Source organism: Coffea arabica, chromosome 10c (genome assembly GCF_036785885.1).
Source record: "Coffea arabica cultivar ET-39 chromosome 10c, Coffea Arabica ET-39 HiFi, whole genome shotgun sequence".
Classification (NCBI taxonomy): Eukaryota; Viridiplantae; Streptophyta; class Magnoliopsida; order Gentianales; family Rubiaceae; genus Coffea; species Coffea arabica.
In genome coordinates this window covers 2424715-2437805 of record NC_092329.1, presented here as the reverse complement: position 1 = coordinate 2437805, position 13091 = coordinate 2424715, and the positions used below count along the sequence as shown (strand labels likewise).

The following is a 13091-nucleotide window of genomic DNA, read 5'->3' as shown; positions in this document are numbered from 1 at the left end:
TCTTTGGCCGTTCCCAGAAACTCATCCGTCACCGCTTTTAGCTACAGAAATGGAATCAAAACACAGAAACGCTGTTTGGATTGCTGTTTGCCACGTCTTCGGTAAGCAATTTCTTCATAGTTTCATCTTCTTATTTTAGGTACATCACATCTATAAATATCAGTTATAGCTCAGTTACTTTGACTCGTCTAAAGTTTCCTGATTCTTTAGCTAAGGGAGACATGCATGCAATTATTAGCTAAGGGAGACATGCATCAGATTCTTTATGAGGCGACCTTGCTGCAGTATGATTTCCTTGCTGAGAAAGGAATATACTACAAGAGAGAAAAAAGTCTCGACTGTCTCGAAAATTCTGAGCTAGTAAGATTTAGAGGTTAGAAAGGAATACGTTGCGAGAGATATATATTATTGATAAATCAAGTAAGGAGACAAGAAAGACGTCTGGTAACAAAAACGGAGAAACTAGTTTCCCAAGATCTTTTATCATTCATCATTACTCTTTGTCCAGGCGAAGCAGAAAGCCAAGGGCCCCAACCAGCACAAGACATAAACGTCCTGTCTTAACGTAAAAGAGGTCCACTCCAAAAACAGCGTAATCTCATTATTATTATTATTATCAAGTATCAGCAACATTTAAGTATGTGGCATCAATCTTCTGCAGAAACAAATACCGATAGGTACTGCTGACTTTTCAACAAAATACTTTCTCTGTATATAATTCTTGTATCTTAGAACTTTTTTTTTTTTTTTTTTTTTTGAGAATTCAAGCATTTATTATGGCAAGCAGTTAGGCGGGCACGAAGCGATTGAGACGGAGACCCACCCCTCCACAGAGAGAAAAGCTTAATAAACTAGCGAGTGGTGGTGGATTTTTCCCTTCTTTTGGGCTGGGGGCGGATGGATGGGGCGGTAAAATTCCGTAAAGGTGGTACCATCCATCTCATCGGGGGAATAAAACTAGCACAAGTTGCACTAAAGACAACCAAGAAAAGATGATGCCCACCATTCCACAGTCTCCCCTGCCTTTAGTCACTCACGCCCTCTTCTTTTTTTCTTTTTTTCTTTTTTCTTTGGCTTATAAACAAGTAAGGGTTTGGGGTTCAGAGGTCCAACCAGTTGCAGCAAATCTTTTTCTCCCTTTTTATATTACACGCTAGCTAATACAGAGAGATTAGTCAACTGAACAGAAGACAGCAAAGCAGAGGTCACTCACATCCATCATCAAACTACAAATCCACAAAAAGCAAGTAAATACAGAAGTTTTGACCCCAAAAAAAAAAAAAAAAGGTAAATACAGAAGTGGTAATAGCATAGAAATTACCAGGGACAGAAACGTAAAATTGCGCGACATGGAGACTCCTTAAAATGGGGCTGTTAAGGTTCGGCACAGCATTTGCTTTTTTGGAAACGGGGCAGGAGCCTGCTGCAGACAGTGCTGCACATTAAAAAACAAAAATTGGTAATAGTAAAGTAATTGTGTATAAGCCGGGAATGGGATGATGACCACTTCCCCCCGTATACATTAGCAGTAGTACTTTTTTGTCTGCAAAACCTTGTACCACTGCCATTATTAGTATTACTTTGGCAAAGTAAAACCTGACTAGATAAGGAAATTAAAGAGAAGCTACGAAACCTTCCTCTGGTGTTGTTTCCCGATTATATGTGCTTTACCTTCTCTTGTTGTTGCCTTCTAAGCTTAGCATTTTCCTCCATTAAACGTGCAACCTTAATCTCCAACTCGCTGGTGTAAGCCTGCTAATTAAGCATCCCAGTTTAGAGCCTCCCCAGGTCCAACCCAAAGTTCAAACAATAAAATTGAGTAGGCAAAGAAATACTACTCTATTACTACTACTACTACTTAATAAAAAGATTTTTTTTTTTTCCTTCTTCTTCTTCTTCTTCTTCTTGATTCTGAGGCCAAAGCCAAGGTTAAGATTCTGTAAGAAATAAGATAATAAGTTAATGGATATCAACTTGAGATGATGCAATCCAACAAGGCCAACTTCAGCAACTAATCAATCAATGAACATCATGCCACTGCCAGGTATTCCCCATCATTGACATTTTTTCAAAAAAGACCTTGGTCTCGTTCTGATTAGCCCAACGGCCGTGAGCAGTGCTTAAGAAGAACAAGCCGAAACAAGTTCGAAGAAGTCTTTCTACCCCTCTCCCACTTCCCCAGAAAATTAAAACAGAAACAAAGCAAGTATCAAACGACTGCTAATTAATTAAGCAACTAAGCATGGCTACGTATGTGGTCAGAATAAAAAATACTAGAACTTGATGATGCTTTCAAGGCAAGGGACAACAAATGGATTAAGCTAACCTGTTTTCTAGCCCTGGACCTGGCAGCCGACTCTCTATTCTTGATCATACGCTTGTTCCGGTGACAAGTGTCTTCATCTTGAGACGCCCTTTTCTCAGGCAAGATAGAAAACTCGACGGTGGGAGGGTTCAAATTGGCATCGGCATCAAGATCATGGTCCAGAGGAAGAGAAAATGAAGAAGAGGGTGGTGGCCTCGTTGCGTTCAAGCTCAGAGTGATTGATGCAGTCGCGGCCGGAGCTGGCTGTCCCTGGGAGTGGGAACCAAAGGAGCCTCTGTCGATGCTTTCTAAAGAAGAATGGCGGCCAGGATGATGATGATGATGATGATGATGGCGACTAGTCGAGTCATACTGGGCCCTTGAAGGTCGGGACAAGAACTCCTGGAAAACAATACCCTCGAGGGCAGCAGCGGAGGAAGAGGTACTGGTGGGCTGGTGGAGGAGAGCAGAGGGACAGATATCTTTCCAGACTTCTTCCATGGAATACTTACTGTTGCAGCTGCTGGGAGGGGCTGGGGCTGGGGCTATGGGAATGGGAGATGAGGTCGGAATAGCAGAAGATGACTTTGAGGTTGGAGCTGAGATTTGAACCGTGGTGTTAATGTTATCCTTCGTCTTGGTACTGGTTGTGCTACTACCGCGATTGTCCATCTTCTGATGATGACCGCATTCTATGTTGGAGACTATTCGCCAATTAACACAGAAAGAAGAAGAATACGGGGGCGGATGACAAGGGCCAATTAACAGTCCTATCACTGATTCACTGTACGTACGGAGAACTACACAAATGTTGTTTATACCCCTCAGCCAAAACCCCCGCCCCCATCTGACTCTACCTTACGTCCTTACCCTTTTTTTTCTTTTTTTTCTTTTTTTTTTTTTTAATTTGAAGGAAGAGTCCACCACTCTCAAGTCTTACCTTACCTTGCATTCATTGGACTTTGTCTAAGGCTCTATAGTGGTTGTAGTCTGTGATTATTGGTGGAGGACTATATCTATTAATATTCCATAAAGTCTACCACAATCAGCGCACTTATCTTATGGAGCCGAGTTTTTCACCGTGCAGTTAATACTATAGGCGGGCAGTAAGTTGTACTCACTACAGTTTGCACCCGTCATTTATTTAGTTAAATTGGATTCTGTTTGCATCTGAAAAAACAGTAGTGAGTATATAGTGAGTCTATACTGTATTATTAAATCAAACTTCCAAAATTTTAAACTGCAAATCTGACCAGTGGTAGAGATTTCAGCCAGACATCTTTCTCACTAGTTATATAAGTAGTAGGATATTTGGGCTTCGAATATTTCTCACTTTCTTCTTATTACTACAACTCTATATAGAAGAAACTCGTTTTCGGCTAGAGAGATGTCTAGATTAGGATGGAGATAGTAAACAGTCTCGATTATGGTCACTAAACAAGTCACTGAACTCCTCTTTCTAAGGACAAAAATGACATACAAGAGCAAAGTTTCAGGGAATAGAATCGTCACAAGATCCTGAAAATGAAATAAAACAATGATGACATACAACAAGCAGCAGGGTCTCGAGGCTTCTTTCTTTCAGTGGTGGTGGACGGCGGCAAAAGCCCTTTTGGTTGCCAATTGATCTTGGAGGCTTGAAGGAGGAATCTTTGGGTGAATCTTAGAGCTTGGACGACTGTTTTTGGTTATCTAAAAATAGGACGGAATTTTGGGTGGTGGGGTTGACCGGGGGACGGGGAGGAGTGGGGCTGACTGGAGGTCGGGGAGACTTGCGTGTAATTATGTTAAAGTTCTGATGTCATTATTTTGACCTGCGAGATTATTATTATTATTATTTTTTTTTTGGGTTCAGAAAATTTTTAGAGTTATTCACCCGCGCTTTCTCGAAAGTGGTTAGGTATATTACGTGAGGGACTTTGTCATCTCTGACACTTGAATATGACGAAAATATAACAACACTTTTGAAGAATTGAGTGGTTTTTTTTTTCCGATAAAAATAAAAGAAAATTTTTAAAAAACTTTGGTAACCAAACAGTAGTAAGTAGTTACAATTTTAAATAGTTTAATAATTAGTAAACTTGTCTGTCATTTCATTTACTCTTGGAATCAAGACTCAAGTTGCTACATATCAAAACGTTCTTCTTCTGTTAGATTAGATGATGATTCAGTTTTCATCAGGTTTCTCTTCGGTTCAGTTGAATCACTTCTTAGAGTAGTCTTCTTCCAATAGAAGTACGAATAGATTAGACTAGATTAGATCTATGCAGCAAATTTTGGGTGAAACTGAAAGGGATGGGCTATTGCTCTCTTTGTTTTGACGTTTGAAACAACCGCATGTACTAACCATGGTCAATCAGTCACTGGTAAAACAAACATTGCCCGGTATTAACTAGTAAGAAGCTACTTAGATATGATACGGTCTACAAGTGGGACAGAGTCCATCTAACTTTTTGCCTTTATATATATATAAGAGACTGTAGACATTATAAATAGGAAAATAGAGGAAAGGAAAAAGTATGAGACTGGAATTAAGGAGTTATATTACCATCACCTACTCAATGCTCTATCAGTTCGACATGTGGGACAATATATAGTTTTACATCATGCATCAAGGATCTCACCATATGGAAGACACAATTATTTGGAGGCAACAGGAAAGTAATGAATTTGTAACTACATAAAACATCTTTATAATAATGAAAATGTAAAAAGACTATTTAACTGTGATAAATGTATTCGATTGGTTGATATTTCCTTGCACCACTTACCAGCGGCAGGAGGCCGTCAAGGCGGAGCCAGTTACCCACCGCAGCGTCGCCCGCCCAATTCATGGACTTTCGTCCGCGGCTCCGGTTAAGGATTCCTTTTCTTTTATGTGTACGGTGTACCCACTCATCCGTCCTTTTTCCGATTGTCCTTGCCAGAGAAAACTCGACCTGTGGTTGGAGATCCAGAACGTTTTTCACGTATTATGTCCGTCACAATTAACGACTTCCTCCCGTCCCTTACAAACAGAAGAAGCTCAATTCTATTACTTAGCAGTCATGGCTTCGAGTGGAAAGACGTTAGGAGAACGAAAATGAGAGAATGGATTTCAAATCACTTGTACGTTGGGAGGATAGGATTGCAAATTCGCCATTTTGAACACTTCCAAGTACATTTCATGGTCAGGTAGATTTCAAACACAAATTCTTACTAATAATTATCCACATCAAATCCACCCAAATCCTTCAGTCCAAACACAGCCCTAACGTCACGTTTCCAGACGGACGTACACGGCGTAGGTCCAGCCAGAGGATGACAAAGAAATGTTCCTACTTCAAGCCAAAACGGTAGGTATTTCGAGCCTCAGAAAAATGAATAGGAGAAAAGTAAAACAAAATCACGACACAAGGCATGATTTAGAATACACCCTGGAAATTGGAATATTTTACATTTTGTTGCTAAGCAGAAAATAACATTTGGAAGAAGAAAAGGAGCCTAATGCTTTTCACTTCAGAGCTTCGAGTCACAGGAATTGAGCTGAAGCCCGTAGTACATCTAATGTTAAAGAAGACTGTTCTGTTGTCATCAGATAAAATTTATAGCGGCGCAAAGCCACCCATGGAATGGAGACGGAAATACCGCGACTACAACAGTGGATGAAGAGCATCATAAAACCTCAAAGCCACGTCAGCATATAATTTCACATCAGTCAGCATATAATTTCGCTCGCAACACATGCAGCAGGAACAACACCCAACTCACTGACACTTGACGACAAGTCCAGAAATAGTAAAAGAGGGGTCCCCAAAAACTATAAATATAGATGGATGCCTCAAGTATCTATTACATACTTATAAAAACATGCAAAATGAATGGAAAAAAATAAAATCTAAAGACTACCAAAAATAAAATAAAATAAAATAAAATAAAACCCAAGAGGAGAAAAAACTCAAGGTAAAATTCTCTAAGAGACCTCCAATTCTCGGGCAGAGAAATCTCAAGCAGCCTGACTTTTTCCTGCGCCAGCAATTGCTGACTATCTTACACTTCACAATCTCCACTCTGATCATGAAACCAAAAGTAACCAACAATAGTTCACCTCTAAAATTCTCTCAGAATGCAAACCAAACGCAAGTCACGGCATCATCAGCAGCAGAAAACCGCCCGCATCCATATTGACAAAGCATCCAAACCTGATAATCCAATAATTCCATCCCCAGGCGACTATCCTCTCTCCACTTCCTTTTACTTCATTTCCAAATCAGCTACATATGCTACTTGTTCTGTAGAAGAAGCCAAAACTGCAAAATTGGGGTTCAATCAAGGACAGACTAAATATACTTCCCAGATTTCAGTAGACATAATTCCGAACAATTTGAGAACCATATGCACATAGTGCAACAACCTTGACTGAAGACCAAAAAAACTTCCTTCATGGCATATTAGGTCATGTTCAGCATGAATGCAACTCCTCAGCAGTAACCTCTCCATTAGCCATTTTCAATGAGCCAGTTGATTCATCAGGTAAAGATGCATCTGGAGTCATCCCCTTTTCTGAATCTGTCAAGTCCGAACCACCTCTTTTACTGCTACTGACTTCATTTAATGATACCTTCTCAATGGATGTTGTCAAAGTATCATCAGATGATATGCCAGGAGTCTGTGACGTTGAATCAAGTGAAACATGACTACTGCTCTGTGTCCACTTCTTCCACTCGTTACGCCTCCTTATCTTGTCACCCTGTTCCTGCAGGACAAGAAAAAAATAAAATAAAAATCCATATCATGGGAGAGCTTGATTCAATGTTTGTGGCAGCATACTCGCACGATATATGAATTGAGAAATTTACTTAGGAAACCATGCTGTTTTTTACAGTATAGATATCAAATCCAAAGTTTTACAGAGAAGTTTGCGGAATACCTAGGAGATAGTGTAAATTTGCAGAATTTAGGTATGATTCACAGTCTAATTGATTATGTTGTGCAATACTGAGAAATTAGTGACAAGTATGAAGCGACTCTGGACAAACATTAGACTGCATCTCTTAAAGAGTTCTAGAGAGTTGACCGCTTGAGAATCACCTTTACTTCAACCACCACCGATGCTCTCAAGGAATCCAATATCAATGAAATATCAGTTGTCAAGTGCTGCACCTGCAAAAGTAGACCATAGAGCAACCTTGATCCATACATGGATATCTATAATACAAAAACTATCATCTCTCGAGAAAAGGAGCATGTCATATGACCTTATCCATTTATATCAGAGACTAAAGACACATACTAGACACCACCCCCCCTCCCAACAAAAAAAAAACCGTCCTAAAAAAAAGTCATAGTACATTTCAACAAAGTGACCTTCTAAAGAAATTAGAAAGGGACATTACAGTTACATAGAGCTCCAAGAGAGAGATCTATGGAAATGCTGACCAAAGTAGTATAATAACTCGTATGATTAGCACCAGGACGTACAGACATCTCTAACCATCAAATTCCCTTTTTGCCCTCTATTAACTATTCAGCAGAAACTTCAAACAAAAAGTCACCATCTATTTGTTAGCCTGCAGACTTAAACTAAATCTTAAGAAAGGAAATAACAAAGTGTGCATCTATCCATAACCATGGCAGAACAGATTTACAATGAAGATCAATCAACCTTTATTTGCATAGCGGTTTAAAAATAAATGTAGAGCATTCTAGCTTGAAAATAACAACCTTTCCATGAGTGGTTGTTTTTGTTTTTTTTTGGGGGGGGGGGGGGAGCCATACCGGAGAAAGGTGACGAAGGTCATGCACAACAACCACCAGAGGGGAAAAAGTACAAACAAAACCATTCAAATTTACCCGCACTTTAGTATAATGCAGCTAAAACTTCATGAAGAGAAAAACAGAATCCCCAATAGAAGTATTAGTAGCAGAACAAAAAACCTTACAAGTACCTTGAAGTCAAACATATTAGTATTGAAATAAAAAGGGGGGACAAAGAAAGAGACAGTAAGAGAAGGACAGTGAGTGATAAAGCACATAAGATAAAACTTTCTTCAAAATTCAACCTTCCAATTTGCAACAAGCAAATATCCAAGATAAATTACCCCAAAAAATCTAAAAATTTTAAATTGCTGCTGGATGTACCGTCCATTTCTACGTCATTCAACAAGCTCAATTTTAATTCGCAAGCTCTCCAAATTTTACTATGAAACTACCCTCTGAGCCATGTCATTATCAAATGTGAAATTTCAAGAAACATGTCTTCATCAAAAGGAGGTTTGAGATTGTTGAAAAGGACAAAGCTGAAACTCAAACTGCAAGGTCACACTATCATGCATTTCGACAATGTTCATTGGCACCAAGCAAGTTTTAATGTTTGTACATGTACGATAAGCTAGATCTCTTGGTCTAAGTCTAAAGTCCAACATTGCACTAGACAACAATTCATTTCCAGCAAACAAATAGCACCAAGAGAATACAAGGAATTGTCTTTCAAAGTAATAATTTGTACAAAGTCAACCAAAAGAAATCAATAACAACACAAATGTACCTCAAATATCTCCTTCTTGCAGACAAAAATGTTCTTAAAAAGCAAATTGAAGATGAATTAACCAGATGACTACCAAGCATTTTTTACATTGCCACATATAACTTACTCGGGGAAAGCTAGCAATCAACTTGATAGGAACCCAGCCCTCATCATCCATGTTTGATCTCAAGTAGTCGTCTTGTACCAAATTAGCATCACTGAAACAAATATGCAACACGCAATCATCCCAGTTTTAGAAGTCAATTAAAAGAAGCAACACACAATCTCATTTCTTTGTAGGAAATCAATTGTAAAATGAGAAGTACCTGAAGTAGTAATCTATTTGTTTAACTATCAAAGCAGGCAAAGGAGGATCCATAACAGGGAAAAACATTGGTGCTGGAGGTGCTTGAGCAATGAATGGCATACCCCTAAAGGACTCAGGGGGAAGTGCTGGAACATACATAAATGGAGGTGCCATATCTAGGAGAAGCATTTTAGATAAGTAAAATATCCACAGTGGGAAAGAACCCACAAATAGGAAATAGACTTACCAAAACCCATAGGACCAACATATGGTCTCATAGGTGGAGGTGCAATAAAGGAGGCAGAACCAGGAGGCGGCGGCGGAGGCGGTGGTGGCATATAACCTCCTGGAGGAGGAGCAAATTGATTAGGTAGGTGAACATCTCTTCGATCATGATCACGCCTGCCTCCATGATGATATTGCCCATCTCCACGGGGACGACCCCCAAAGTTATTCCTCCTGGAAGAATTTCTCTGTGAGTGTGGAGAGTGATCGTTCCCAGACTGAGGCGCAACTCCACTCATCGGTCTTGTACCTCTTATTGAAGAGTCCAGAACAGGAGGCACAAAATTTCCATAATTTCCATACGCAGGCATCTCAATTACAGCAGGAAACGGCGGCGGCATCGAAGGAGGAGGAGGTGGTGGTGGCCTAAAGCCCCCGTGTGTTGATCCACCACCACGGTGCTTCATTGATTTTTGGCGAGTCATTCCATGGTTTGCAACAGAATTAGCGTTTGCATTAGTATTAGCTTGTTTCTGAGGCGTTTGTGAAATTATAGGTCCCTACTCGGCAACAAATACAAGCACGTTTTACATTATGTTTTCATGTTCACAGCTTAAAAAACAAATCTTTCTCCGCATTCATGCAAGGAGACAATCAATTCGAGTAAACAAGCATCAAAACAAAATCAGCAGAAATTAAAAAAAAAAAGGCTACAAAGCTCCAAAAATTCAGACATTGAAACAGATATTAAATACTATAATATGCGTGCAAAGATTATTTGTTATTAAGGGTTAGAACCTGAGAACTCGAGGCTGATCCATCAGATAAAGGTTTAGGGGAATCCAAGGGTGATTTGATCGTGGACCGAGTCGACTCAGAAAGAGCAGGCCAAGAGACAGAACCGCCCATAACAGAACTACCCTCAACGACACCGTTCACGGGTCTGTTCCAAGCAGGCTTCTTTGACCGAGCCGCATTGCCATTACTACTATCGGAGGAGCTCTCAGGCTGAGTCTCAGTAGCGGAACTTTCAGGCGGGAGCTTCTGACCGGAGCAATCAGAAAAAGGTGTTTGCTCCGGTGCAATTGGCAGCGGCGATGACGACGGACAAGAAGCATTGGTAGCGGCAGAGGAGTTTGATTCTACCTCGCTCCGGCGAACAACTAGTGCCCATGGAGGACCAGATAGATTACGCGGGGTAGAGGAAGACTCATCAGAATCCACGGCCATCAACTGATTAGAAGAAGTTTAGAAAAAAATGCAAAATATAGGAAGGAAGAGTACGAAGAAAGGATATGAGAGAGAAAATATTTAGGGTTTTCCGTGGGAAGCGTGATCACAATGTGGTATGTCTTCCCAGTTTCTTTTCCTTTTTCTCTACTAATTTTAGGTTTGCTGGCGCAGTTTGGAATGTGGCATGGTGGCGAGGAATTGACGTGCCTACGCGTGGTTCGAAATTACGAAAAGAGCCCTCTCCTTTCCCCTCGTCGTACCATTTCACCCTTGAGTTTATAATTTAGCAAATCCAGCAAATCCCAACTTGCCTACAAATTAAATATTTGATGTAAAAAAGACATAAAGTTATAGTCGTTTGGATTGTTATTTTTCTGAAATTTTTGTAAAAGATTATATTATAACTATCTAATGTATGTGAGGTGAAAAAATTGATTGAAAATTGGTTCACGAAATCGATTGGATTAGAACATTTTTCAAAAACTAGTTTTTCAAATACAATATAATTTTACGGTAATACATAAACAAAAATAATTCAAAAAATATATCATTCATATAATATATCAAAAAACAACTCACAAATATACATAAAAATTTTAAAAATAAAATTTGCAATTTTGTTCACTTATCACTGCCACCCCACCACCCCATCTATCTTCCTCCTCTCTTCCCTTCCTCCCCTTCTCCTTCCCTCTTTCCCTTGGTCGCGGCCAAATCGCCGCCTCTGGTTGCAATTAGAGGCCTCGACCAAATCGAGGAGAGAGGGGAGGGCCAGGGGTGGGGGGAAGGAAGAGCGAGGGAGAAGAGGGAAGAGATGGTGGCAATGGTGAGTGGAGATGATAGCAATAGTGGTTAACAGTGGTAGTATTAATTTTTAAAAAGTATCATAAAAATATTTTTATTTTAAAAGTTATTTCAAAATATATTCCAAAAATATCAAAAAAAAATATTTATAATAAAAGTTTTTCATATATATTGTTGCAGTAAAATATTTCAAAAATACCTCCAAAAACAACTAATCCAAAAAGAACCATTTTCAAAAAAAATGGTAATCCAAACAAGGCAGTTTTTTTTTTTTTTTTTTTTGGGAAAGACCAAACAAAGCAGTTTATAATCTAGTAATTCCGGACTTGCATTAAAAAAAATAAACATTGATGTAAAAAAGAAATAAATTTTTTCTTAACAATTAATGTACCAAGGATAAGTAAATCCAAATTAATTAGTTGTACAAATTTGTAACTAATGAAGATTTTTTTTTTTGACAAATTAATTTGAATCTTTTTTTTCTTTTGTCAAAAGTAGATTTAGTGTGCGATTTTTTGGTAGGAAATTAGTATGGTAGATTTTGTTGTATGCATCATATATTAAACCTCTCTCTCAGATTTGGACATAGTATACGTGTAAAACCACCATAACGTGGCATTGAATAGAATTGATATTGTTTTTTTTTTTTATATATATAAAGTTAAAGTAGTTTTCATGTAACATTACAACTTCAGTAAATGGAAAATATATATAAAAAGAAAAAGAAACAAAGAAAGGGATAGACTAACAAAAAGTAAAAAACAAAAAAAATTTGTCACATCTGTTCAATATATATTTAATTTTCATACCTGAGAATTGCAGAAGAGTTATAATTTGGAATTAGAAAATAGAACATGATTATAAACTCCATTTAGGAAATGAATATGATGATTTTACTACTGATTCCCTACTTAAATTAGAAAATTACAATACTAGACGATAGTGCATCAATCTTGGAGGAGTGAATACGGGGAGTCCGGTCGTAAATAATCCTAGAAGTTAGGAACTAGAGAGGCCCAACAAACATTTTCTAAATTAGATGAATTTCGGCGGTCCGATATATGACCCCAAAGTCCAACGAATAATCTTATGCTCATAAATGTCCAGGAAAGGCCCAAGTTCTAATCTTCTTATCGTCGCTCATGTTTAATGGTCCTTGAATTTTTGCTCATCTGCTTATCCTGTATCTAAATATATACATATATATATTTTATGGAAAATGTCCACTAGGTCCGAAGATTTATAATTTTAGTTGTAAATGATTTCTAAATATCAATTCCTACGATTTGATTTAATACTTATCTCCCACTTTTATAACCCTTGTTAATAGCTCATGTCAAATATATCATTGTTGATTATTTCGACAAATATAAAATGACAGTAGTATTGCTGTTCTATCATGTATATAGATTCAAAAGAGTAAAAAATACCAATTACTGGATATATTGGAATCCGATCAGTTGTCATGTACCTAACAATGATAATTTTATGCACGATCGATGTATATGAAATGAATCCTAAAAAAAAAAGGCATAATTTTAATATCTCACATCAATTGTTCAAGTGAGAAGCGAATCAAATTAGAAATAGACCAAGTCAAACAGACAAACACACGTTTTCTTTCTTTCTCTGTCTTGCATGCGTTTACTTCATTAGCATGACTGACCTCTTATTAAACTGGCCATGGATACATACAGCCGCTTCAAAAGTTG

General features: G+C 38.4%; 2 protein-coding genes across 9 annotated transcripts; both read right to left on the bottom strand.

Moving 5' to 3' along the window:
* Positions 1–1116: 1116 nt before the first annotated feature.
* On the bottom strand, positions 1117–3253 carry LOC113710873 (uncharacterized). 5 transcript variants are annotated; one of them, XR_003453018.2, is made up of 4 exons: positions 2327–3253; positions 1672–1937; positions 1322–1435; positions 1117–1226 (listed from the first exon to the last, which is right to left on the bottom strand). XR_003453018.2 is itself a non-coding variant. In XM_027233932.2 (4 exons), the coding sequence occupies exons 1-3, from the start codon at positions 2975–2977 to the stop codon at positions 1361–1363; spliced, it is 810 nt and encodes a 269-aa protein (XP_027089733.2). In that variant the 5' UTR covers positions 2978–3163; the 3' UTR covers positions 1117–1226; positions 1322–1360. The 5 variants fall into 5 exon arrangements, 3 of the variants coding, with proteins under 3 accessions (XP_027089733.2, XP_027089735.2, XP_071925815.1); XR_011822578.1 differs by having other exon boundaries at positions 1634–1755; positions 2327–3116; XM_027233932.2 differs by having other exon boundaries at positions 1672–1755; positions 2327–3163.
* Positions 3254–6080: 2827 nt separating this feature from the next.
* LOC113712421 (la-related protein 1B) lies at positions 6081–10754 on the bottom strand. Of its 4 annotated transcripts, none has more exons than XM_027235843.2 (7): positions 10141–10753; positions 9365–9902; positions 9137–9293; positions 8938–9028; positions 7376–7447; positions 6699–7040; positions 6081–6594 (listed from the first exon to the last, which is right to left on the bottom strand). In XM_027235843.2, the coding sequence occupies exons 1-6, from the start codon at positions 10570–10572 to the stop codon at positions 6747–6749; spliced, it is 1584 nt and encodes a 527-aa protein (XP_027091644.2). In that variant the 5' UTR covers positions 10573–10753; the 3' UTR covers positions 6081–6594; positions 6699–6746. The 4 variants fall into 4 exon arrangements, with proteins under 4 accessions (XP_027091644.2, XP_071925190.1, XP_027091645.2 ...); XM_072069089.1 differs by having other exon boundaries at positions 6081–6576; XM_027235844.2 differs by having other exon boundaries at positions 6081–7034; positions 10141–10754.
* Positions 10755–13091: the final 2337 nt, after the last annotated feature.

Excerpts from the sequence above, each read along its gene's own strand:
- LOC113710873 (XM_027233932.2), bottom strand. The coding sequence starts at position 2,977 with ATGGACAATCGCGGTAGTAGCACAACCAGTACCAAGACGAAGGATAAC. Across the intron at positions 1,756-2,326 it reads GGTCCAGGGCTAGAAAACAG|CAGGCTTACACCAGCGAGTT; the intron begins GTTAGCTTAATC and ends ATGCTTAATTAG. Across the intron at positions 1,436-1,671 it reads GAAGGCAACAACAAGAGAAG|CACTGTCTGCAGCAGGCTCC; the intron begins GTAAAGCACATA and ends TTTAATGTGCAG.
- LOC113712421 (XM_027235842.2), bottom strand. The coding sequence starts at position 10,572 with ATGGCCGTGGATTCTGATGAGTCTTCCTCTACCCCGCGTAATCTATCT. Across the intron at positions 9,294-9,364 it reads TGTTGGTCCTATGGGTTTTG|ATATGGCACCTCCATTTATG; the intron begins GTAAGTCTATTT and ends TGCTTCTCCTAG. Across the intron at positions 7,041-7,375 it reads CGGTGGTGGTTGAAGTAAAG|GAACAGGGTGACAAGATAAG; the intron begins GTGATTCTCAAG and ends CTTGTCCTGCAG.